Source organism: Carassius auratus, chromosome 31, assembly GCF_003368295.1.
Source record: "Carassius auratus strain Wakin chromosome 31, ASM336829v1, whole genome shotgun sequence".
NCBI lineage: Eukaryota > Metazoa > Chordata > Actinopteri > Cypriniformes > Cyprinidae > Carassius > Carassius auratus.
The window spans coordinates 19,244,976-19,269,457 of record NC_039273.1 but is presented as its reverse complement, the minus strand read 5'-3'; the positions used below and the strand labels follow the sequence as shown (position 1 = coordinate 19,269,457).

The following is a 24,482-nucleotide window of genomic DNA, read 5'->3' as shown; positions in this document are numbered from 1 at the left end:
TAGTTTTAATACAAATGCTACTGATATTTCAAAAAATGAACCGTAAACTTCAGTGTGATAAGAGGGGCGGGGCAGAGAGCTGTGGGAACGGAGTGAGGCCGGTGGAGTTAATGAGAATGAGCGAACAAAAATACATTTTTACAAACATTTTTACAAAATAAAATCCAGGCCTGGTCCTCCTTCACTGTTGTTCCTCCTCTTTTTATCCTTCCGGAGCTCCTCCACGGGACTCGTGAGTGGCGCAGGTGTCGCTCATTCTCATTAACTCCACTGGCCTCAAATGTGATTATTCCTTTAAAAATAAAGATTTATTTATGTGTATTAGCAGTAGTAGCACCGAGTAAAACGACTGCTAAATAATAATATATTCTGACATTACTTAATGTTAAACTAAACTTTTATTTTGACAGGTTGCCGTGAGGCTGCCGTGTATGTGATATGATGTAGTTTTCTCAAATTAAACAGTAAAATGCTCATGAAGTGACTCTCAGAGCAGTTGGAGATGATATTTGTGTATTCATATCATCATAGTGAGATGGCAGAAGCTGAAAACACAGCGAGTGTCATCCACGCTCTAGTATGTGTGTACGTTAGTTAACAAAACAGTGTGCCACACCATCATTCATTCATTGACTGAGGAAATCATGGCGTCTTATACGTGATCTCAACTGCTTCCGCAGATTTATAGTATTCCTATAGCATTTCACCGGAGCATTTCAAATCAAGCATGTGGCTTTGTACTTGGTTCTCATGAACAGTATCTCCACCATGATAAGCGCTGAATGAATAACAGGCTTACAGTTGTAACATTGCGCAAGGTAAATAAGGGTGACATCTAGTGGAGAAGAGTAATGATAAGATTCACGTAAATCAGATCTGGTTTTAAACGTGAGCTGAAATAAATACTGGAAAAGATCGATTTGATATCGATTCTCAAAAGCCGCAAATCAACGTCATTTAAAAAACGGTTAATCTGAAAAAATCTATATAGTTAAAAGATGTATCTTTTCCATGCAGTTTTTGTCCTTTCCATCTGCGCCACGTGACAATAAGCAACACAGAATTCTATTTTAGAAATGTTTTTTTATTTTCTGCGACCTCGCGGCAGGAACAACATACAAAATATGACAGTGATAATCTCAGGTAATGATTATGTGCTTTATTCAAGGTTAAAAGTGTCTAATATGTCTTCATATCTACACTGGACTGAACTTTGTGTCAGCACGTCATAAATAGAATGAGTCAGCAGTTTTCTTGCATTTCTTGCATTGCGTCATGGATTTGTCGCAATGCATCCACTTATTATAATAACTGATTATAAGTTCTATTGTATTTTGTTGCGCTGTGCCACTGTGCCTTGGGCTGAAGTATTCTTCTGAATCCTTGTCACATTTTATCCTATTTGTCATCCTAACTATTGCATTGTGCTTATGTCAGACTGTTAAAGACATTCCAGTCGGAAACACTTATGAAATTTAATGAAAGGAAAGATTAATCTGAATGTTCCAGCACTTCAGGTTGCAGAAAAATTGAAATAAAGTCAGACATATTCATCTACACAAACCATACACAGATCTGGGTGGGTGCTCAGAGGCTGTGTTAGCACACATTCTCTAGGTGTAGCAGAAGACATTAATTACTTCACTAACACCGAAGGCGGGGTCTAGAACTGGCAGATGGTGACCCAATACAAGAGGATGGTCCTGAAGGAAAGTGCCATTGATTTTCTTTTTCCTTTCTAAACAGGGGCCAGATGGGAACAGTGCCTCTTATCGACGCAACACTTCCACTTTCAATGCCAATTCAACACAGCGAGCTTCACCCATTGTAAGGAGGCAACCCCAAGATGTAAGGACAGAGGCTCAGCTAATCCGTTTCGGTTTCCTTTACAGGGTGGGGGGTTGGGCAGTTGCAGATGGCCTGATTCTGAATACAAATGTTTAATTTCAAGAGACCTGGTACCGTTGTGCTTAGACTGTTCTGCTGAAATTAGAGCAGACATAGCAAGTGTACAACTAGAGTGTTTCCTACTCTGACTGAGGCTTCCCCACAAATGATTTTTGAATTTTGTTTTAATATTGTATCAGTGAATATGGGACACAAAAAAACCCCGACTATCCCTATTATGGGAATTCCTAACGAAAAAAAAAAAAAAAGCATAATTTTTCTACATTGTCTTTGAGCCAGAATGTTATTTTTAAATGCAGAACAGATGCAGAAGCATGATTATTTTAAGGCCAAGTGACATAAAAAAAAGACTAAAGGGGAATTCCAGTGGAAAAAAAAAAAACACTGAAAAAGAGAGAGATTAAAACAAATTTCCCAGTTTACCATAGGTGGGGTTTATGCTTTTAGAACACAACAGGCTGTGGAAAATATCAATATTTAAAAACATTCACAAATGAAGATCTATCAGTGCAGTGCAAAGTTTTACTTTAAGTTTTTTAAGGTATGACATGACACTCAATTTAAAAAAAAATAAAAAAATTAATTAAAAGCACAGTATGATTCAAATTTATGCATACCATGATGCACTTCTATAATAATAATTCATACAAAAGGCTACAAATAACACTTTCTACAATATTGTATAACTAAAACCAATCGCAGGTTGTTAAAAACACTCAATGGTGGTTTAAAGTGAGTTTTGGGTAAAACCATTTGTCTTGTATAGCATGATGCTATAGTATGAATGAATGCTCAGGTAACATGCATGTCCCTTGATGCTTCAGAAGAGCCAGTTACTGTTTTAGGCACATAAAGCATGTTGCATGTTTATTGGTTCACTGACTTTAATTAGATTAACCCCTTAGATGTCTAAATTTGGTACCGAAACGACAAGACAGTTTTCGATACTCGATGGTATCAAAGCATTTCGGTCAGTGCTTAAAAAGTATCGAGCTCGATACCAAACCCTATTTAATTTGAACTCTTCTTGAACATGATATAGCTAAAAGAAAGACGTTCATTTAGACGTATTATTGTAATGTGACTTTAGACAAAGTGACTGACAGCAAAGCCACCAGGACAGGTTGCAGCTGGAGGACATTCACTCGACCCACAACAGAGCGATCAATGCTGGGGAAGTGACATCACACCCCTCAAGACATTAATGGGGGGAAGCGGCTCTGTGAGCAGCAGGAAGGCCACGGCTCAGGAGGTTATTTTTGCCTCCCTGAGATCTGAATCATATCCGCTGTTGTTTTGCTTGGTGTCTGTCCCCTGATCAGTAAGATGAGCAATATCAGGAGAATGAGAATGTTACTTCTGCAGTGCTCAAGCTCTGACTGGATCTTTAAATACAGAAACACAGAGTCCTGCCTCCAGTCATACAAACAAGCTTTTTCAACCTTTGTGCTGAGGGGAAGTGACCCTATTAAACCAAACCAAATAAATGTAATCTAAAATCTCAAATACGTATGATATATGTTTAGTTATAAAATTACATGAGAGCTCCAGAGTTGGCTACTTCTGTGCCATTTAAACCCACCTGTGTTCCAAATTTGTAAATATTTAATATTTGATTAAATAAACACATCAATTTTGATTAATATTTAATATAAATCACTCTAAATAATTAAATAACTGCTGACCAGACTGGACAAACATGGAGAACAGTGTTCGTATTTGACTTCTATTCTAGATGTTGTTGTTTTTTTAATTTTCTATATTTTACCTTTGGAAAGTGGCTTACTTTCTTTTCCCTGGCTGGGTACAGTCCACGAATAAAAAGGATCTGTTCTGAGCACAGAAAATTAAGTTAATGCTTTTTATAGTAAGTTCAGTGTGTTTCTAGTGTTTCTACTTTAAAAAAATAAAATAAATACACAAACACATATACATACATATATATATATATATATATATATATGAATTATAATTACAGGTATGATAAAACATCCTGGTGTTATGCACATCATCTTTATTGATACTGTCGCTGTGGTGACCTGAATGCAGTTGTTCATACATGCATACAACTTAAGTCTGTTGAATGGAGAAAACATTTCTAGACTCTCATCTGTAAGAAAACCATTTTTATTTTATTTCATGATCTTTTTTTTTAATTAAACAGTAAAAGATTTATGGCAGAAGTTATGGTACTAACCAAAATAGATTGTTGCAGCCCTAAGTGATTCCAAACATATGAACAGTAGTAAGTATATAATGTACATGGCCTTAATAGGGTCACGTCCCCTACAGTCACGGGGGATCCTGGCTGCAGTGGTGTCTGTCTGGAGCCGTTCCAATATCTCTGATGGCATACTCGCCCAAAAAACACTGCACCACACTGACACAGCAAGATCTAAATCACTGACTTTCAAATGAGGTCATGACCAAACAACATGCGAATGACATCTGGGAAAGATACAGACATTTACAACCATTTAAGTCCAATAAAAAAGGAAGAGGACAAGGGAACTAAGCAATTGCATCAGCACATGAGGTCATTAAACAGGTAAATCACATGGTGTGGTATTACAAAGAGAATACAGCTTTAGCTCTCTGGGTAAGCTGCTCCTCTGTCAAAGGATACAAACCCAACCCAGTGCGTAAGCATGCAGAGGACAAAATAGTGACAACAAAGCCCTGTGTCTCTAGAGGCATTACATCACCAGCGTCCCCATATTAGATTCATTGCGACGGTCTGGTGTTTCCTCTAGGATGATCTTCAGAGACTGTAGTAACACAAGGTTTCTCAGAACCTCCACTTCTTTAAATAGTTTCAAATGCAACCTGTTTCCAACATCAATTCTGCAAACATTCATTTCATTTCTACAACACTGGTCCAAATTAGTGATCAAACACTGCTTATTGGTCCTGCTAGTACCTTCTTAATGTCTAAGAACGTCTTTAAATTAGGTTTAATCTTCATTAAAAACAAAGTTTTAATTTTATCTTTTTATAATGTTAGATACTGTTGGAGTTTGTAATATGGCGTTGCCTTCAAGTAAAACTTTTATTATTTTTATTATTATTTAAAAAATAAAAAAATGTATTGTGTGTGTTATTTTTGGGGAGCTGCATCTCAAAACATTTTAACTAACCTTGTCATAAGTCAAATTAGCCTATCTGATATTTTCAAAAGAATTACACAGTCTGGAGGGTCGGCAGGGGTCATATCTATCACATCATTTCCTGTTTTATATCTTTTCTGCATGTCGGTTGCTCCACATTATGTTGCTATGGCACAGAACATTTCTTCAAATATTAATAGTGAAGTGATTTTGTTAAAATAATAGTAAGATATAATAATGGAAGATCACACTAAACTACTATTTTCTTTTAAAGAATGTAATGTAACAAGGCTTTGCAACATTTGCATCACATCTTATGATGTAAGTGTTTTTTAATTACAAGTCACTGGGTGTATTGTAAGAATTGCATTTTTATGTATTTCTGAGCAAACTTATAGAGCTTTACACATATAAGAAAAGAAAAAAAAGAGTTACATGTCACTGACCCAATTTTGATTATAAGGTGCATGAAGTAGTGCAATCCATAGTAGACATACAATTAACATACTTTTTCCTTTGTCTGCAGCAAGGTGGAACCAAAATATGGTGATCAGCATAATCACATTATATGTTAAAAACAAGAGGAACCAAGTGACTTCCATCTAGATGGCCTGCTGATGGAATTCCCCACCAAACTGGACAAACAGGTGGATCTTCCCCCAGCTCATAAGAATACATTGGTTTTAAACAATCCAACACAACTCTTTTAATCAGCAACGCTGTAACACCTGACACTTCCTCAAGTGTCATATGTCCTCTGAGAACTAGTTTAGTCTATATGAGGAGGATAGGCTAAAAGAGTTTCCCATTACCGCTCAAAATGCCACATAGTTAGAGGCGAATATTTTCCACTTCCAGTTTCACAAAGATACACACAGAATAACTTTGAACAACACAATTGTCTGCCTTTCCTGAGTAATGCATTTCTGGATAATCAAGCAAATGACAGTGGAGTTACTCATTACATGTAAAAACACCTGAAGCATGTCTTTTAAGTTCCTGCATTTTGATCTTTCGGATTATCTGGCATCTGGTCTATTATCTGAGAAGAATGCAGTAACAAATGCAAGGCTCAAACAGGAATGAGACAACCATTCTGAATCACCCAACACATTTGTCATAGGGCACGGGTGCACAGGTCTGCTGAAAGGATGACAATGTGAAGAGATAAAAGCAGCAAGAGAGAGATGAGGGTGTTGTTTTCGCTTTAGACTGGAAAGAACAAAATGGCTATTCAGCAGAGAACTTCTGTTCGCTCACCACCCACACCGAGAAAGAGAATGATAAAACGAGGGAGTGTGAGGGAAAGGGATGGGGAGAGAGAGCCGATCTCGACTGGAGACTCTTTACATCTTTGCCTGTGGCACTGTTTCATCTTTTTCCTTTGAAAGTGACTTAGTAGAGCCTTAGAACTTCCTCTATTGCCTTCTACCACCGCCAAAGAAAAAAAAAGGCCCTTGGGACTGACCTATCGTGCTACTGATTTTTTTGTCCCGCTCACGGTTGAAGAATCAGAACCCCAGAAGATCATGGTTTTGAAAGCAGTATAAAAAATGAATGCCTTCAAACAGCAGGCCTTAGATAAAATGATGTGGGAACCACTGAAGATAAAGCAATCTACTAAGCCCCCAACACACACAGTGAAACTGAAGAACTGGTGTGACTGTGAACAAAATAAGACCAAAAACGAATTTCGTTTGGCGTTCTCCAAACTGCACTGCGGCTCCACTTTCTTTGACATGGTCATTTTTTTGGTTCATTTCTTCTGTTCAGTCTGTTAAGGTCAGACCCCCAAAAAAAAACATGAACACATTGGAAAGCTCATTAGTAGAAACTAAAGTTAAGTCTAAGTCTAATTGAAAGTGACACTGGCACTGTTTTTTAACGGTAAATACTGTAAAGCTGGATGTTCAGAAAGTACATTAACATCATATCGCTGCTCGGGTATTTCAAACTTCTTTTTATCCCTAAGCGAATAACAAAAAAATAACTTTGCTGTGAGTAAATAGGGCCTTTAGAATAGCTACTACTGCCTTCTTTCACTGCCAAAGGAAAAAAAAACTCCTTTGGGAATGACGTATCATGCTATTGATGTTTTGTCGACTTAGCCACTGTTAGAGAATCAAAACCCCAAAAGGTGTACCATTTTGGTTTTGGGAACAGCAAATAAAGGCCTCGAAAAAACTGTGTGGGAACCAATGAATCTCAAGCAATCTGCAATCTCCTTACTCTCACAACTAGAAGAGACAGTTACTGCCCCTAATATGCCACTTTATTGTTTGTGTTCAGAACCCCACTGAGCCATTTAATTCAACTGTACTGGCAGCTTGTTAATCCCTGAACCCAGTCTAGACTTCGCAGGCTCTTCAGCATATGGCACCCGCATATGCTGCCCTGGTTCCTCTCTCCTGGCCTCAGGCTCCACGGCCGTGCTTCAGGGCCTCCTAATTAAATATAAACAGATATATGGTCTCCTTGCAGCCATTCCTCTGGTTAGCATTCTACTACACCAAATGCTCAGTGCAATTTAAGCAAAATGCCGACCACAGAGGCTGACAGCTTTGAGAAACGCCGAAGAGATGGCCAAAATGTTTAATGCATCAGGCAGACTGGCCATAAAAGCGGATTATGACGCAGCAATAGGACGTGAGATGGAATTTTAAAAGACTGATGCGTCTGACATCCGGTACAGCTCTGTTGCGGTCATACCATGGGGTTACACATGCTCCTCAGTAGGCATTTAACAAACTATATGGGCTACTGCGACTGCATCTCCCTAATGGTGCCCTGCAGACATTAGATGGGAGGGCTGTTTTCCCGACATCTGCGTGATGTTGTGACCTCTCATTTGGAAGGGGTGCGTTGCATAGCCCCATTACCTTGGCACAATGATCCCGTCCAACAGAGCTGCCAGACATTTCAGGGCTAATAGTCCCATGAAGCAACCCGTCCTACCTTTCAAAAATGGAAACTTTTAGTGAGAGGCCAGAAATACAATAAGCTTAAAGCAACAGAACTATGTCATCAAACGAAACTCAATTTTTATTATGCTATTTTTGGGCTTTTCCAGTTACATTTATTGTCAAAATGGTGGGGCGGGGGGTATATGAAAACAGCAATTACAGGACCAAGCACACCAGTGGCCAAAATATTAAATTTATCTAGACATAGACTAGAAATCCAGCATTCGGCAAAAGAGGTGCCAAGACTCCTTTTTGAAGTTGACATCAATTTATCAATTTGTTATAAGAAATTATTTGTGTAACAACTAGGGCTGTCACTTGTGCGAAAAAATCATTTCGATTTTTAAGACATAAGTGTTCAATGAATAGATTGTAAAATCGATTTTCCATGTCTAAAAAAAAAAAGACTTTTCCTTTTTCAACGTCAAATAACGGACGAACTTAAAGAGCGCTGGAAAAGCTCAAGTCAGCAATATTTCTTATTTATTGGCATGATGTTTCGTACAGAATAACAAACAGCAACAGGAGTGCAACATTCTCGAAAAAAAGAAAAACATCACTGCAGGCTTCATCCTGGCTGCATTTATGATTTAGGCAATTCAAAAATCTCCAAGATTATTTTAAATAATGATTCAATCCATTTCAAACAACTGATGTCCCAGGGACACTCAGGTACAGCTGCACAAGGTGGGGGTATTACTGGCAATTTTCCATCACAAAAGCCAGTCGCTGTCAGCTTGCAATGGTCCTTTTCATAACTCAGAATCTCCTGTTAGTAGATGTGCGAATGAGGCGAATGAGGCGAATTTGCGTCTACCGCGCCACGAGACCTCCAGACGCGCGTAAACGCATCTTTACATTGGCTTAACATTGAAATCATTTGCGCCAGACGCTCTATTCGCGTTTGGTGTGAACACAGCACAAGACTTCCCTTTCGACGTCACTGGGTCTTATAGGCGTGAAAAATTGCTGGTATTTTCTGTCTAGCTTTCGCAAGGCATACTGCACTTTCTTTATTTATTTATTTTCTTTTTCTGCTTGTTTGTGAGTTTTGTTACATCTATATTTTTAATTGTTTAATTATTTTAAAATTAATAGTGTACATATTTGGTTAAAATCGATTCCCTATTTTAATTTTCAAAACTTTTTTTGGTTGGTCCGATCGATTGTGCAATTGATTTTCGAACTAAAAGTGACCGCCCTAGTAACAACTGAACTGCTACAGAAGTTAAATAAATAAAAAATCTGAACATGTTTTTTTTTTGCCAAGCAAGGAAAAGCAAAGGAGAAAAAAAATTTTTTTGAACAATTTAATGATAAAGAGAATACATTGCTGAAATCAATATGAAATCAAACCAACCTTGTGTCACTTTAATACATATCCCTGTAAATGACTGTGCATAAGTTTTTCGGAATTTTACATTCTCAGAAGGTCAGTTTTATCGAGCAGACACTTACATTCACAAGAACCTTCTTTTCCATGCACAAGCTACAGCATTCATTCTTATAAATATCATGCCCTTTATGCACGAAACAGAGAGGTTAGAGGATGTGTCGCCCAGATGCGTGTCTCTGAGATCACAAACATGCTCTGCACAGACAGTGATCTCAGGCTCAAAGCAACCCACCCCTGACGTGTCAGCGGTCATCTAGTGTAAAATTAAGTAAAGTGACTACTGTGGACACCAGTGTAAATGCTACACCAGAACTATAATATCTGAAGACCGACTTGCTTCTGATCACAGGGTGTGTTAAGTATTGGTTTTCAGCTCCGATTTGCCGTCTGTTAAACTGGGAGGTCAGCGAGAAGTTAATGAAAGTGGCATTAAAATGTCAACAATTAATTCACAATTAAATACCAACATCCTAAATGCTGAATTTTCTCAAAATTATTTTTGGGATATTGTGAAATTAAATTCACCACATAGCTAATGACAGCACTTTGCAAGTTATCACTTAGCTGACATGAATAGTAAAAGTCAATCATTATGTTTTGGCAAAAAAAAGAAAAAAAAACACTTAACTACTACCAAGTTCTGCTTTTAGAATGCCAACTTTGACTCATGACCACATACTTTAACATAAATTAAAAGGATTTTAAGTAACTATACAAAAGATTTTAAAAGATTCAACATTAATTGATTCCACTAAGCAAGTAAACCGTTCCAATTCTACTTTTAAAGAAACAGTTCACTTCCAGAATTCACTCAAATCCATGATATTTCGAGACAAATATTGGCCATGGGTTGAAGGTCCAAACTGCAGTTTCAATGCAGCTTCAAAGGGTTTAACACAATCCCAGCAGATAAATAAGGCTCTTCTCTAGTGAAACGATTAGTCATCTTCTAAAAAATAAAAATGTATATACTTCGTAACCACAAACGCACATCTTACACTAGCTTCGCTATGCACGTCTGCAAATTCCCGCATGACGTAATCCCGTTGGAAATGTCATATGAAGTTAGCTCTTCATTTGTGTACTCCGGTTCAAAAAGGTGGGGTAGGGTAAAAAAGTTTCTCCTACAACTTAAAAATCATCCGACATTGTTGTTTTACCTTTTTTTTGTAAAGGGCATTTGACTTTCTATGCACGTTTCCTTCTGACCTTTCAAAAGTGACTGTGTAATGCATGAGGTCGAGCTTGTGCAAGACAAACATTTGTGGTTAAAAAGTATATACTTTAAAAAAATAAATAAATGAAAATTACTAATTGTTCCATTAGATAAGACCGGTATTCATTAGCTATGATTGTGTAGAGCCCTTTGAAGTAATGAAACTGCAATTTGGACCTTCAGTCCGTTCATTATATGTAGAAAAATCCTGGAATGTTTTCCTCAAAAACATTACTTTCATCGCAACTGAAGAAAGACATAAACATCTTCTTGGATGACATGGGGGTGAGTAAATGATCAGGAAATTCTCATTCTGAAAGCTTCCCTCTTTTAAGTACTCTGTCTTGGTTTTCAGGAATTAGACAGGCCGGGGTCTGTAAAGGGGGTGTGTTGGTGGTAGTGACAGGTTTGTCTATGTCATGTGCATGTCTCAGCAAGTCAAGAACCATTTCAAGCACAGCCTGCATTTTACTCTCATTGCAAGGGGTCTAAGATTCATATATCAACTCGGCTCTGACACAGACCTGTCACTGACCACACACAGAGCCGAGCAGAGCACACACTCATTAGGAAAACATTCACTGCAATCTAGTGGAGAACAGTTTCATTTCAAACACACAATACAGCTTCTCGTTTTGATATTATTTAACCTGCTGCTAAAACTGACGGCAGTTATTGTAAATAGCATTTTGCTACCTCACAGACTGTGAGAACGACCCTCTCAACACACTGCCAAAACTCCCTTCAGGCAACCCATACATCAAAACTTCTATCACATTCAGTCCTCCACAAAACAGAACGAAAGCCATACCTGACACAAACACAACCATCAACGATTTCATATTACAGTATAGACCTTATTCAGATTAGATGACATTTAATTTTCATGAATGACAATGAGGCTGTGATTAGCAGTCGCAACTGACTGTAAATTTATACATTTAACAGTTTCCTAAAGTGAAAAATCAAATATGGCCTCTACCTGGCAAAGATATGGATGACTAAAACCAAGTGAGCTTTTTAAAAACATCTGTTTAAAGTTTGACTCAAGCCTCTCACAATACACTATGACTAAATCTGAAACCTTGTCAAGGACAAGGAAATGGTTTAAAGAACCTATATAACCAGAAGTGAACTATAACAACCAGTAAAACAATTGGGGGTAAAAGATGTACTACTTTTCATCTTTAGAAGCCAAACGTACCATTTTTTTCTGAGATTCAAAAGAGCCATACTCATGACAAGAAAGAGAACTATCATCTTTTGGAGCGGGTTGATTTTTAGTGCCATTATTTATCAGTTAACATACACCTAATTATGTATTTTTGTAGTGACACTGGGGGTGAGCATGCACTTATTGAAGTGTCATGCTATAATGTTAGGTTTGACGTCCCATTCCATTTTTATTATGGCAACCAGAGCTTCCGCCAAACCTGGCATTACTCACCAACTAAACGAAAAGCTAAATAAATAAAATGACAATAATATTTTAAGAAATCTGAAACCTGTCTGAAAGAGATTTTAAACACCCTTACCTTCAATGGCAATGACGTGCTCTCGGATCTGATTCTGCAGCAGCGGATCCTCCACGCGCTCCAGCAGCTCGTAGATCGAGTAGATGTTCGGATGGACGGACTCGAACCTCTGAATCTCAGCTCTGATCGCGGCTGAGTTTGCCAGGTGTTGCTGATAATTCATGTTTGCAGTAGGATCTCTTCCAATAGAGCCCGATATGCAATTATCTAAATAGTGTTTGCTGGTGATGCAGGGATATACAGAAATGCTGCAAACACGTAAACACAGGAGGGAGGTCAGATGTCCACATGAGGTCTTTAGTCAGCTCCAACGATTTTGTTCAGAACAAAAAACTACAAATATTCCCAAAGTCAAACTGGTTATATAGGATGAAATCACAAAAACGTAAAAGATTGAGCATTAAACCACTTAACGCGAGACGAACTGACATGTAGCAGCGGCTTTGATATCAGTGCATTTGATATTTTAGTATGTGTATTACAATAGAAGTCCAGACGCTGGAGGGAGGTCTGCAGCTGTCCGAATCTGAAATGAAAGGATACAGTCATATGCCCCATATCCTCATAAATACAGCATAAAAACACAGGAGCTTCCCTAAATCAAGCATCGTCATTACGGCTATAACAGGCGAGAGAAGGCCACCTCAGGTCAGTCCGAGGCGAGAAGGGTCCACATGGTCGCCTCCGGCTGTGTGCTTCATACACACTGCCCAGTTTCAGCGCCACAAGTGAGAAGTAAATAAATAATTCAATTTCAAACTCGGCGAGAAACTACACTTCGCGCAAACGAGCTGGACGCGGTGTGTCTGCTGTGTTCCAAGCACAGTCAACTCACTCCCTGCTGTTGTTCACTTCGGCTCATGCTGACATTTCAACCACTGAACTACTTTCTGCGGTCTCGATGCAAAACCTCAAAACTATTCATATATGTCAACTTCAACGAGATGCTATCGCAGGGAAGCTTTTCGGATATCTCTCTTGTTTTATCCGCAAAGATGGGTGCATTCCCTTTCCTCCCGCACTGAGGTCCGTCCCGTCTGTATCCTCTCAAACATCATTGCGCCTGCTCCTTCCTTTGGACGCTTCCTACTGGAAAAACGTCGGAGCTTGGGAGCCGTCGTAGCTGCGTTTGTTCTGCGCAGTCTGTTGTTATTAAAACGCATACAGGTCGCCACACACTGGATGGGGGCGCTAAAAGGTAGGATCTTACTTTGAGTACAAGGAGTCTGATTAGTGGGTCCTATAAACGATTTTAATTAATTGCTGGCACAAGTCTTTGACACACTCTCAGATATGACATCTGAGTCTTATGATAAACAATAAAATGTAAACATATGAATGTTTTACTGGTTAACTGACAAGGTAAGACAAAGGAAAGAGGAACCATGTGCAATGTGCATTTTATTGTAACACATTTAGAATATACATATTTGCATATTCACACCAGCCAATGTGATATTAAAAGAAATGAATGTGTGTGTCTTTGTGTTTAGTATTTTAGATTATATTAATCACACTTCATATATATAACTATTCTAATTAAATGTGTATTTTGAAAATTTAGTTCATAATTATTTCATATCCGATGGTAGACAAAGCAGAATCCCATTAAACAAGATTCATCTGAAAGGTACATTTATTCTATGACTTATATACAGACATATGAACATATAGACCTATGTTGGCAATATTTCAATTTAGGATACATCATAGCAGCAACACTATGAATTCTAATTTGAAATGATTTCAGTCAATTTATAGTATGGGTTTTAATGACTATTGAAGATGCCTAAAAGGTACATCTAACTGATGGATTTATTGAATATTAACCCCATTATTTATTGCAATTGTTCAATTAAAAAATAACAAATGTAAGTAAACTCGAAGCCTTTTGTCTCCATTCTAGGGCATTTAGCTCAAGGGCCTAAATTTTATCCTTTCAGTATAAAGACTATGTCTTTTACTCCACAAATCTGACACATTTATGTGTCCACAAATCTCTTATTAACAAATAGACACAAACACTTTTGATATTCAGCATAATACAATATCCTAGATTACTGTGACACAAAATAAGATCAGTTTACCTCAGTATTGTTTTGACTGACTAAATCTTACAAATGTTGATATTCAGATTATGAACATCCAAGTCACTTAATAAATGTGCTGGTCAGGGGTCATCTTCTGGGGGGCATTTTACCCCATTTTACCCTGGTAAAAAAACGTCTGTATCTAATTCTGATAATTCTGTTACTAAATGTCTTGCACAGCTGAATTCTGTAAGCATCTATTTTACTCAATGGCCTCTTCTATCCTGATTCCATCCACCAGCAGGGAATGAACTATTCCATTTCGTTTCCTTCCACTACTTGTTGCTTTAATGCAGCATTCCTTCTTTTCCACTGTAAAGTGTGTCTCGCTTCCATCTTCTGTAAACTCCCCCTGCACAAAGAAATCAGTATAAACATAGGCCTATTACTAAACAAGCACCAGTCGTGAGAAAGATGTGATATGAACAAAATGGTGTTATGTTTTTAAACAGTGGCCACACAACTACACCATTAACCGACTTGACTCAGACTTAAATAAACAATGGACCAAAGTGGATCTTTCATACACCTTAATGCCTGTGTTAGTATGGACTACAGTATTAAAAGTACTCACCATAGTCTCCATTTTTCGTCCATTGCACCACACATCCATAGTGTCTTTCTCTAGTGGAACAGAAAAAATAACCTAGTTTGCTAATAGTTCGTTTTAATTATCTTAACTTTTTGAATTTTTCTGCTGACCCCGGATTCGAATTTGAAATCTAGATCCTAGACTAGTCATTCTCTCCTTACAGTATTGTTAGAAATGAACGCAAGAAGAGTAAAGCCTTTCAGAAAAACTGAAATAACTTTATAAATCAAGAGGGGTGTCACTTACCTAGAACTATCCTGTAATCAGCACCACCCAGTTTCAGCACCCATGTTCTTGACATTTTTGATCGGTTGTCCAAAAATGTTTGGAGACTTTTTCCGTTGATTTCCAGTGTGTACTCATAGGAAAACCCAGTGATTGCCTCAATACTTATGGTAGCTTTTGTATCTGTGCTCCCAACAGCGAACGTTTCTTTGCCCACCAGTTTGAACATCCAATCCCTCCTCAACACCTCCTTAAAAGGTTGATGAAACTTAACATTATCATTTCATATTATCTTATTCATCTCTCTCTCTCTCTCTCTCTCTCTCTCTCTCTCTCTCTCTCTCTCTCTATATATATATATATATATATATATCAAAAACTATTTGTCTTTATTTCAGGCTGTAAAGCAACAAAATGTGATTATTTTGAAGGAGGGGGATTCTACCCACTGTTCACCCACACACAAACATATTATATAACGATTATATTATATACATTATCACTATAAAATAATATAATACAATATCTAATATAACATAATGATAAATAAAACAAATCGGTTTATAACCTCTCACCTTCCCATTAATATAAATGACCCGTTTCCCTGTTGTTGATCCATGTTCAAACTCAATTCGGTAAACCCCATCGCTAAGCGACACGTCCCACGTTCCCACAATGTCTCTGGACATACTGTGTATGATCCACACTACCCAACCGCTCTATACTATTTTAAATTCATTGTTAATTTTTGTAACATCCGCTTGATCACAATAGCAGTCCTCATCATGTGCAACTGCCGATTAAATCTCTGTATATTATTGAGGAGGCCATCCAATGCTCACTCAGCAACGAGTGCATTAGTGTAAGAGGCTTAATTAATCAATCCAGAGACTGTTTGAGGAGGTTTATGTGCGAAGACAGTGATTTTCACTGCAATTTATTTTAAATAGACATCAGTTGTTGGAGTAAAAATCATTAAAACTGTTTTCAGTTGTTAAGCCTGGATGATTTGGATCCTCTGGTCACTAACAATAAATGGCACTCTCCCCCAAAATTAGCAAGGCACTATGAAGGTAATTTAATGCCAATCAGATTTGCAGGGTAAGAGTTGTGGAAGTGTACATATGTAAGTCTAAATTAAATTTGCATGCGCAAGATAAGCTTTGTGAAGGTGTAAATCGCTTTTCAAGCATAAGAAAAAATTCTTTGCAGCATTTAACAGTTACACATCAGTGTAATTCAAGTATTGTGAAACTGCAGCTTCATTGCTAAACAAAATAAATATTATCTGCATTTTTTCCATCTTCAATTTTTCTGCACAGGTTGTTTTCGCTAAAATGCAAAAGTCTGTGAACAGTGATTTGCAAGCATGAAGATTGAAAAAACTAACTGTTGCAAATGTCTAAATAACAAAAAGGGGCAAAAAGTTCCCAAAATAAACCGATATGTACAGCTCCGTCTTTCTTTTCTCTGTGCTTACAATTTTGGCACGATTCTCTCACTAACTGAGTTTTGCAAGCGTGACGGAGAGGGCGGGTCAACCACCTTCTTGTAGCCAATCACATGATTCTCTTTTACTCCTGATTGGTTCAATAAACACATCATATGCCAAAACATTAATCTTCATTTAGTTCCGGATTGTTCTCACTACCAGAATGGTACTTTTAACGTACACATAGGCTACATTAAAAAATACATATATAACAAGTTAATTAAAACCTGACACTTTATAAGTTGTGTACCATTAGGCTAGACTCCCATGCGTGTTAACATTATTGGATTGGGTTAGCTTTACATTGAATTTCAATATAATCTGCATACACTATTGATGTTACAATCAAAATTATGTTATGTGACAATGCTCAGAACTAAAGTATCTGAGTGCTTTGTAAAACCTTTTTGCTAAACCAATAAAGCTATATAAATCTGAATTTGTCCGTTTTTCAGACCATCATTCAGACCGTCTCCGTTTACGGTATTTAACACTCAATTGTATAATTTTGATCATTGTAATTACTTTCATGTGACTGATCAAGCTATTATTCGAAACAAGTAAGAGCAACACAATTATTTATTTATCTCCAGATTTGACTAACGCAAACACTTACAGTTGCTGGTCATACAATTAGAATATCATCAAAACGCTGATTTCACTAATTCCATTCAAAAAGTGAAACTTGCATATTATATTCATTCATTACACACAGACTGATATTTTTCAAATGTTTATTCCTTTTAATTTTGATGATTATGACTGACAACTAAGGAAAATCCCAAATTCAGTATGTCAGAAAATTTGAAGATAACTTAAGACCAAAACAAAGAAATTTTCTGAAATATTTGCCAACTAAAAAGTATGAACATGAAAATTATGAGCATGTACAGCACTCAATACTTAGTTGGGGCTCCTTTTGCCTGAATTACTGCAGCAATGCGGCGTGACATGGAGTCGATCAGTCTGTGGCACTGCTCAGGTGTTATGAGAGCCCAGGTTGCTCTGATAGTTGCCTTCAGCTCTTCTGCATTTTTAGGTCTGGCATATCGCATCTTCCTCTTCCCAATACCCCATAAAATTTCTATGGGGTTAAGGTCAGGCGAGTTTGCTGGCCGATTAAGAACAGCGATACCATGGTCCTTAAACCAGGAACTGGAAGCTTTGGCACTGTGTGCAGGTGCCAAGTCCTGTTGGAAAATGAAATCTGCATCTCCATAAAGTTGGTCAGCAGCAGTAAGCATGAAGTGCTCTAAAACTTCCTGGTATACGGCTGCGTTGACCTTGGACCTCAGAAAAAACAGTGGACCAGCACCAGCAGATAACATGGCACCACAAACCATCACTGACTGTAGAAACTTTACATTGGACCCCAAGCAACTTGATTCCTCTCCTCTTTTCCTCCAAACTCTGGGACCCTGATATCCAAAGGAAATGCAAAATTAACATTCATCAGAGAACATAACTTTGGACCACTCAACAGCAGTCCAGTCCTCTCGCCTCTCTATTAATGAGAGCTCTGTGAACAGGCAGTCTCTTTTGCAATCGTCTTTTTTGTCTTGCCCTCCTTGTGCAAGGTGTTAATGGACAACTGTCAAGTCCGCAGTCTTCCCCATGATTGTGTAACCTACAGAACTAGACTGAGAGACCATTTAAAGGCTTTGCAGGTGTTTTGAGTTAATTAGCTGATTAGAGTGTGGCACCAGGTGTCTTAAATATTGAACCTTTTCACAACATTCTAATTTTCTGAGATACTGAATTTGGGATTTTTCTTAGTTGTCAGTTATAAACATCAAAATTAAAAGGAATAAACATTTGAAATATATCAGTCTGTGTGTAATGAATGAATATAATATACAAGTTTCACTTTTTGAATGGAATTGGTGAAATCAACTTTTTGATGATATTCTAATTATATGATCATCACCTGTACACTTCAAATATATAAAAAAATAAAACAATACAACTTTGATAAAAATGTGTTTAATGATTTCTAAATCTATATTCAAATTAAAGTAACTAATTATATTGGAATCCAATGTTCCCAGCCACTAGGGAACACACAGCCATGTTTATATGTTTATAGAGCTAAACAGCTATCTAGTGGTTACACAATGGTATTACATATGATAAATGGTGAATAAGTTCCCCAGTTAGAGACAAATATTTTAGTAATATTTAATCAAATCCTCTTAAATTGCAAAAAAAACAGCCTTTCGGCTGAAAAAAAAAAAAAAAAAAAAAAAAAATATATATATATATATATATATATATATATATATATATATATATATATATATATATATATATATATATATAGGCTATATATTATATTACTGTCGGTTAAATTTTGTTTTTAAAAAATTTAATTGCCCCTGATCAGTACAGGTGAAATTATACATGTATTAAACTAGTGCAGATACTAAGTCATCTTTAAGTATCATCAAATTTACAAAATTACAATAAATTAATATATAATACATAGCATGTTGAGGAAGAAAAGGATACTATACAGCTTGAAATTCAGTATGAACACATAATGGTACACAACTTATAAAGTTTAAGCGCAGAAAAAGGGAGTCAAAAGAATACAGATCATATTTATTTTGCTTTAGCATGAAGCTGCAGTTTCACAATACTTGAATTACACTGATGAGTAAACTTGTGTGAAACTTGTTGATATTTACAAGGCTCATTGTTCTGAAAAGTGAGGTGTGCTCTGATTGGCCAGCTATCTAGTGCGTTCTGATTGGCCAAATGTTTCAAGCGTCTGACGGAAATGGTACGCCCCTCAACATATACTGTTATAGCATGTCCTGGACAGATCAACAGCATGACAAGAAAAAGAAATACAAATAAAACCTATTAAAAACGAGGCAGTTGTTGCATCCAGTGGGGACATTATTACTGATTATAATGCCTTATTCTGTCTTTTTACACATTGCATTGCATATCGTGACGCATAAACAAAAAAACACCTCTGCATCTGTGATCAGAGAAATTATAAACAAGAAGTGCTACTCTACACTGCTCAAAACTCGCTTTTGAATCATCAGTGGCAAATTCTTTACATATGTAAACCTATTTACATACCATGAGTAGTCAATGTTTTTTCCTCAGTGACCAGCACGGATCAGCTCTAGGCATGATGAAGTAGATATCGTGCTTTTTTGGAAGGCCAAACGAAATTGTTTCACTTTCACAATGAAACACACAGCTTCTCCACGAAATGGCGCTGGCGGCACCAGAGAGAATAAAAGTTGCACCTTTCTTTGCATGAAGATTTGGGCAGCGTTTTGCAAATCTTCGCACATAGTGACGTAGAGATGTGGGGCGGGGTTTTGAATGAGCCGTTTTAGGGGATGTGGCAGTGTTTAAACTTTATAAAGAATATTTCTTTGGATTTGACACTTTAGTCTTTGCACCTTTACAGATCTTCTTTATGCACCAAAAGCTTGTAACACTCCAAAGAGAATGGAAAATGTTAAAATCTTATCATATGACCACCTTAAAACAATTTCCAAACCTTCTCGCCTATCCAATGTCATAATTCTGGAGTCTTCTTGATCCAATGTTTTAAACTTTAGTTACTGTGTAATGCTCTTGTTATAGAGTATAAATAATATCTGTAAAATGCTAAAGCTCAAAGTTCAATGCCAAGCGAGATATTTTATTTAACAGAATTCGCCTACAAAAAACGACCCGTTTGGACTACATCCCTACTTCCTGCAGTAATGACGTCACTAAAACAGTTTTTTTGACTATCCTCCGCCCACATGAATTCACAAAAAGGGTGCGTGGTCTTTTTGTGCTCCGACGGAGAAGGAGGAAGAGCTGCGTTTGTGTTTACCATGTCATCGAAAGGCTGTTATTTTCATCTCGGAGTCCAATCATCTTTGTTTGGGCTTCCCAGGGACGCTGTACTTGGAGATTAATGGTTACAATTCATGCTTAACTCGGTTCCCGAAAATTATAATCCACATGTAAAACTATGTGCAGCACATTTTGCTGAAGACAACTTCCTCAATCTTAATCAGTTAATCAGATTATTCTTGAAAGATGGAGCAGTTCCCTCTTTGTCTGGAGAACGGGATGTTTATGGACCACAACTGGTAAGTGTATTTTATTATTTAAGTTGGTGCGTTTAACAGTTTCTGTAACTTGTTACACAAAGGGCAATGCTGTTTAGCTTTGTAGATGTTAGAGCTGTGCAAAAAAACGAATGCGATTTTCATGCGCATCTCATCAGTAAAAACGCTCCTGTGGTAATAAGTACATCTGCAGAACGTGCGTTCTAGCCCTATCATGTAAGCAGGAGGGCAGTGCGCGCTAGTGGTGGGTGATACTGCAAAATTTGGTATCGATCCGATACCAAATACATATAGGGTCAGTATTGCCGATACCGATACCAATACGATACTTTTTACTTAAAAAAAAAAAAAAAGCTTTTGTGTAGGGGAGTGCAGTAGGTCTATGTCATTATTTCTGAGGTGAATGAACGATCAATTATTTAGGCAATATTTTTTATTAATGTATTGAAGTCCACAAAATTATTAGTTATTAGGCACTGTAGAATTAATTCTTTCCAACCTTAAAAAAAATTAAGAATAAAAAAAAAAAATCTCTCCTCTGGTTTTAAAAGCAAATGAAATAAAGTGCACACAATTATTACTGAAGAACAAACAAAGAACAAAAATACCTATGCAATTACATTCCCTGAGCCCCCCTTCTGAATGTGCTATCAGCTTCACTCACTCTGTTCGCTGCTCCTCGGCGCGTTGTGTCAGTGAGTCACGTGACGACACAACAACGACTCACAGCAGAGCAGCAGGAGGGGGAGGAGTAGCAAAGTGGCCCAGGATGTGAAAGCAGCGTTTGCTCAGGATTGTAGAGATAGAAGACACGAGCAAAGTATAATGAACATAGATGAGAGATATTTAAATTAAAATATTGATTCAATTACAATTGTATCGATCCGATTCCAATACCAGTGTTGGTATCGACACTATCGATATTTAGATCGATCCGCCCACCCCTAGTGCGCGCTCAGCTGCTGTCGAATCACAACACAGGAACCGCTGGCACAATCAGAACTCGTTACGTATTTCTGAAGGAGGGACTTTATAGAACAAGGAAGTCATCAGCCCGTTTATGACAGTGAAAACAGCGGTATACAGATAGGTGAATTGTGTGAAAAATACTGTGTTTTTTTACACGCGAAACATGAACATATGTTATATTGTACACTGTAAACACAATCAAAGCTTCAAAAAAAGCACGAAAAATGGGACCTTTAAAGTCTTCCATTGTCCTGTATTAGACAGGAGCAGAAGAAGGAAATGCACAATTACAATGAAACACATTATATAGAAGATCTGCAATGTTATCCACCTCCTAGAACACACATATACACACCATGTGTACTGGTCATTTCTGCTGCCATCGACTCTGATGGCTATTACAGGTTAATGATGAACTTGCTCAAGCCTGACATGCACTGCAAGATGGCGGACAGAAACAAGCAGCAAATTATAATGTTCAATGAAAAGGGGAAGATGGGAGGCAATGTGAGATGAGTTAGCAAGCAATGATCTCTGATGGAGGAGCTGCTGGATCCAGCCCAGTGCCAAGACTGATGGGCTTCCTGAAACTGGAGGATGGTAAGTTTGGGATGGCGCTTCCAAGAAAGACCCTTAAGGTAGCGAAAAGATGCCCATACCCTATTCAGCTGGAGGCAATTTATGAAGTGAAACAAAGGTAAATGGCAGAAAATAACGTCCATACACCTAATTTGTCTGAAACAAAGTTTCCACCTTCTCATCCACCACACTACTGGGACAAAATGGTGTCGTTAATGGCCTCGCAGCACCAGTGTTAGGAGGCGTGGTCATGATAGAAACTAAATCATGTAAATTAATCTAACCTGATATTTTATACTGGTCAAAACAAATGTCTTAGTTGAGCTGTTAATGAAAAATATTTATGTCTCGATGTTTTGAACAATATATATATATTACTTGCATAATAAAACAAATAATGGTAAATTAAACTGTAAGACAAATTATTTAATTGAAGTAACTACTGCTTGAAAAACTTTTTTAATTGTTGCCTATACAATTTTCGTTTCATACATGCAACAAAAATATATATTTAATGTTTTTGCTTAAAATAATTAAAGAATACAGTATTGTTCAAAATAATAGCAGTACAATGTGACTAACCAGAATAATCAAGGTTTTTAGTATATTTTTTATTGCTACGTGGCAAACAAGTTACCAGTAGGTTCAGTAGATTGTCAGAAAACAAACAAGACCCAGCATTCATGATATGCACGCTCTTAAGGCTGTGCAATTGGGCAATTAGTTGAAAGGGGTGTGTTCAAAAAAATAGCAGTGTCTACCTTTGACTGTACAAACTCAAAACTATTTTGTACAAACATTTTTTTTCTGGGATTTAGCAATCCTGTGAATCACTAAACTAATATTTAGTTGTATGACCACAGTTTTTTAAAACTGCTTGACATCTGTGTGGCATGGAGTCAACCAACTTGTGGCACCTCTCAGCTGTTATTCCACTCCATGATTCTTTAACAACATTCCACAATTCATTAACATTTCTTGGTTTTGCTTCAGAAACAGCATTTTTGATATCACCCCACAAGTTCTCAATTGGATTAAGGTCTGGAGATTGGGCTGGCCACTCCATAACATTAATTTTGTTGGTTTGGAACCAAGACTTTGCCCGTTTACTAGTGTGTTTTGGGTCATTGTCTTGTTGAAACAACCATTTCAAGGGCATGTCCTCTTCAGCATAGGGCAACATGACCTCTTCAAGTATTTTAACATATGCAAACTGATCCATGATCCCTGGTATGCGATAAATAGGCCCAACACCATAGTAGGAGAAACATGCCCATATCATGATGCTTGCACCTCCATGCTTCACTGTCTTCACTGTGTACTGTGGCTTGAATTCAGAGTTTGGGGGTCGTCTCACAAACTGCCTGTGGCCCTTGGACCCAAAAAGAACAATTTTACTCTCATCAGTCCACAAAATGTTCCTCCATTTCTCTTTAGGCCAGTTGATGTGTTCTTTGGCAAATTGTAACCTCTTCTGCACATGCCTTTTTTTTAACAGAGGGACTTTGCGGGGGATTCTTGAAAATAGATTAGCTTCACACAGACGTCTTCTAACTGTCACAGTACTTACAGGTAACTCCAGACTGTCTTTGATCATCCTGGAGGTGATCATTGGCTGAGCCTTTGCCATTCTGGTTATTCTTCTATCCATTTTGATGGTTGTCTTCCATTTTCTTCCACGTCTCTCTGGTTTTGCTCTCCATTTTAAGGCATTGGAGATCATTTTAGCTGAACAGCCTATCATTTTTTGCACCTCTTTATAGGTTTTCCCCTCTCTAATCAACTTTTTAATCAAAGTACGCTGTTCTTCTGAACAATGTCTTGAACGACCCATTTTCCTCAGCTTTCAAATGCATGTTCAACAAGTGTTGGCTTCATCCTTAAATAGGGGCCACCTGATTCACACCTGTTTCTTCACAAAATTGATGACCTCAGTGATTGAATGCCACACTGCTATTTTTTTGAACACACCCCTTTCAACTAATTCAACTAATTGCCCAATTGCACAGCCTTAAGAGCGTGCATATCATGAATGCTGGGTCTCATTTGTTTTCTGAGAATCTACTGAACCTACTGGTAACTTGTTTGCCACGTAGCAATAAAAAAATATATGAAAAACCTTGATTATTCTGGTTAGTCACATTGTACTGCTATTATTTTGAACAATACTGTATATTGGCTAGCTTTTACATGTTGTTGTAAATCTGTTAAAACATTGAGATAAAGCATTTTTGTTCATTTATTAGACATTTGCTTTATTTTAATAGATTTTGCCCTTGTAAGGTTTTATTTTAGTTTTTATCATGTTTTATATATAAA

The 24,482-nt window shown here is 37.4% G+C and overlaps 2 protein-coding genes across 3 annotated transcripts in view; both read right to left on the bottom strand.

Annotated features, from left to right (window-relative positions):
• Positions 1-13,202, bottom strand: part of LOC113050743 (arf-GAP with GTPase, ANK repeat and PH domain-containing protein 1) — a 155,213-nt gene extending 142,011 nt beyond the window's left edge. Inside the window, exons 1-2 of one of the 2 annotated variants that reach the window (XM_026214013.1) lie at positions 12,769-13,202; positions 12,126-12,651 (exon numbers count right to left, since the gene is read on the bottom strand). In XM_026214013.1, coding sequence (XP_026069798.1) covers positions 12,126-12,288 — 163 coding nt within the window. In that variant the 5' untranslated portion in view covers positions 12,289-12,651; positions 12,769-13,202. Of the gene's footprint in view, positions 1-12,125 lie in introns of both variants that reach the window. The other variant, XM_026214014.1, reaches the window with a different exon arrangement.
• A 307-nt stretch (positions 13,203-13,509) lies between these two features.
• LOC113050744 (fas apoptotic inhibitory molecule 1-like) lies at positions 13,510-15,860 on the bottom strand. The gene is made up of 4 exons (XM_026214016.1): positions 15,608-15,860; positions 15,054-15,282; positions 14,790-14,839; positions 13,510-14,567 (listed from the first exon to the last, which is right to left on the bottom strand). The coding sequence occupies exons 1-4, from the start codon at positions 15,719-15,721 to the stop codon at positions 14,418-14,420; spliced, it is 543 nt and encodes a 180-aa protein (XP_026069801.1). The 5' UTR covers positions 15,722-15,860; the 3' UTR covers positions 13,510-14,417.
• Positions 15,861-24,482: the final 8,622 nt, after the last annotated feature.

Excerpts from the sequence above, each read along its gene's own strand:
- LOC113050744 (XM_026214016.1), bottom strand. The coding sequence starts at position 15,721 with ATGTCCAGAGACATTGTGGGAACGTGGGACGTGTCGCTTAGCGATGGG. Across the intron at positions 15,283-15,607 it reads TCATTTATATTAATGGGAAG|GAGGTGTTGAGGAGGGATTG; the intron begins GTGAGAGGTTAT and ends CAACCTTTTAAG. Across the intron at positions 14,840-15,053 it reads TGATTACAGGATAGTTCTAG|AGAAAGACACTATGGATGTG; the intron begins GTAAGTGACACC and ends CTGTTCCACTAG.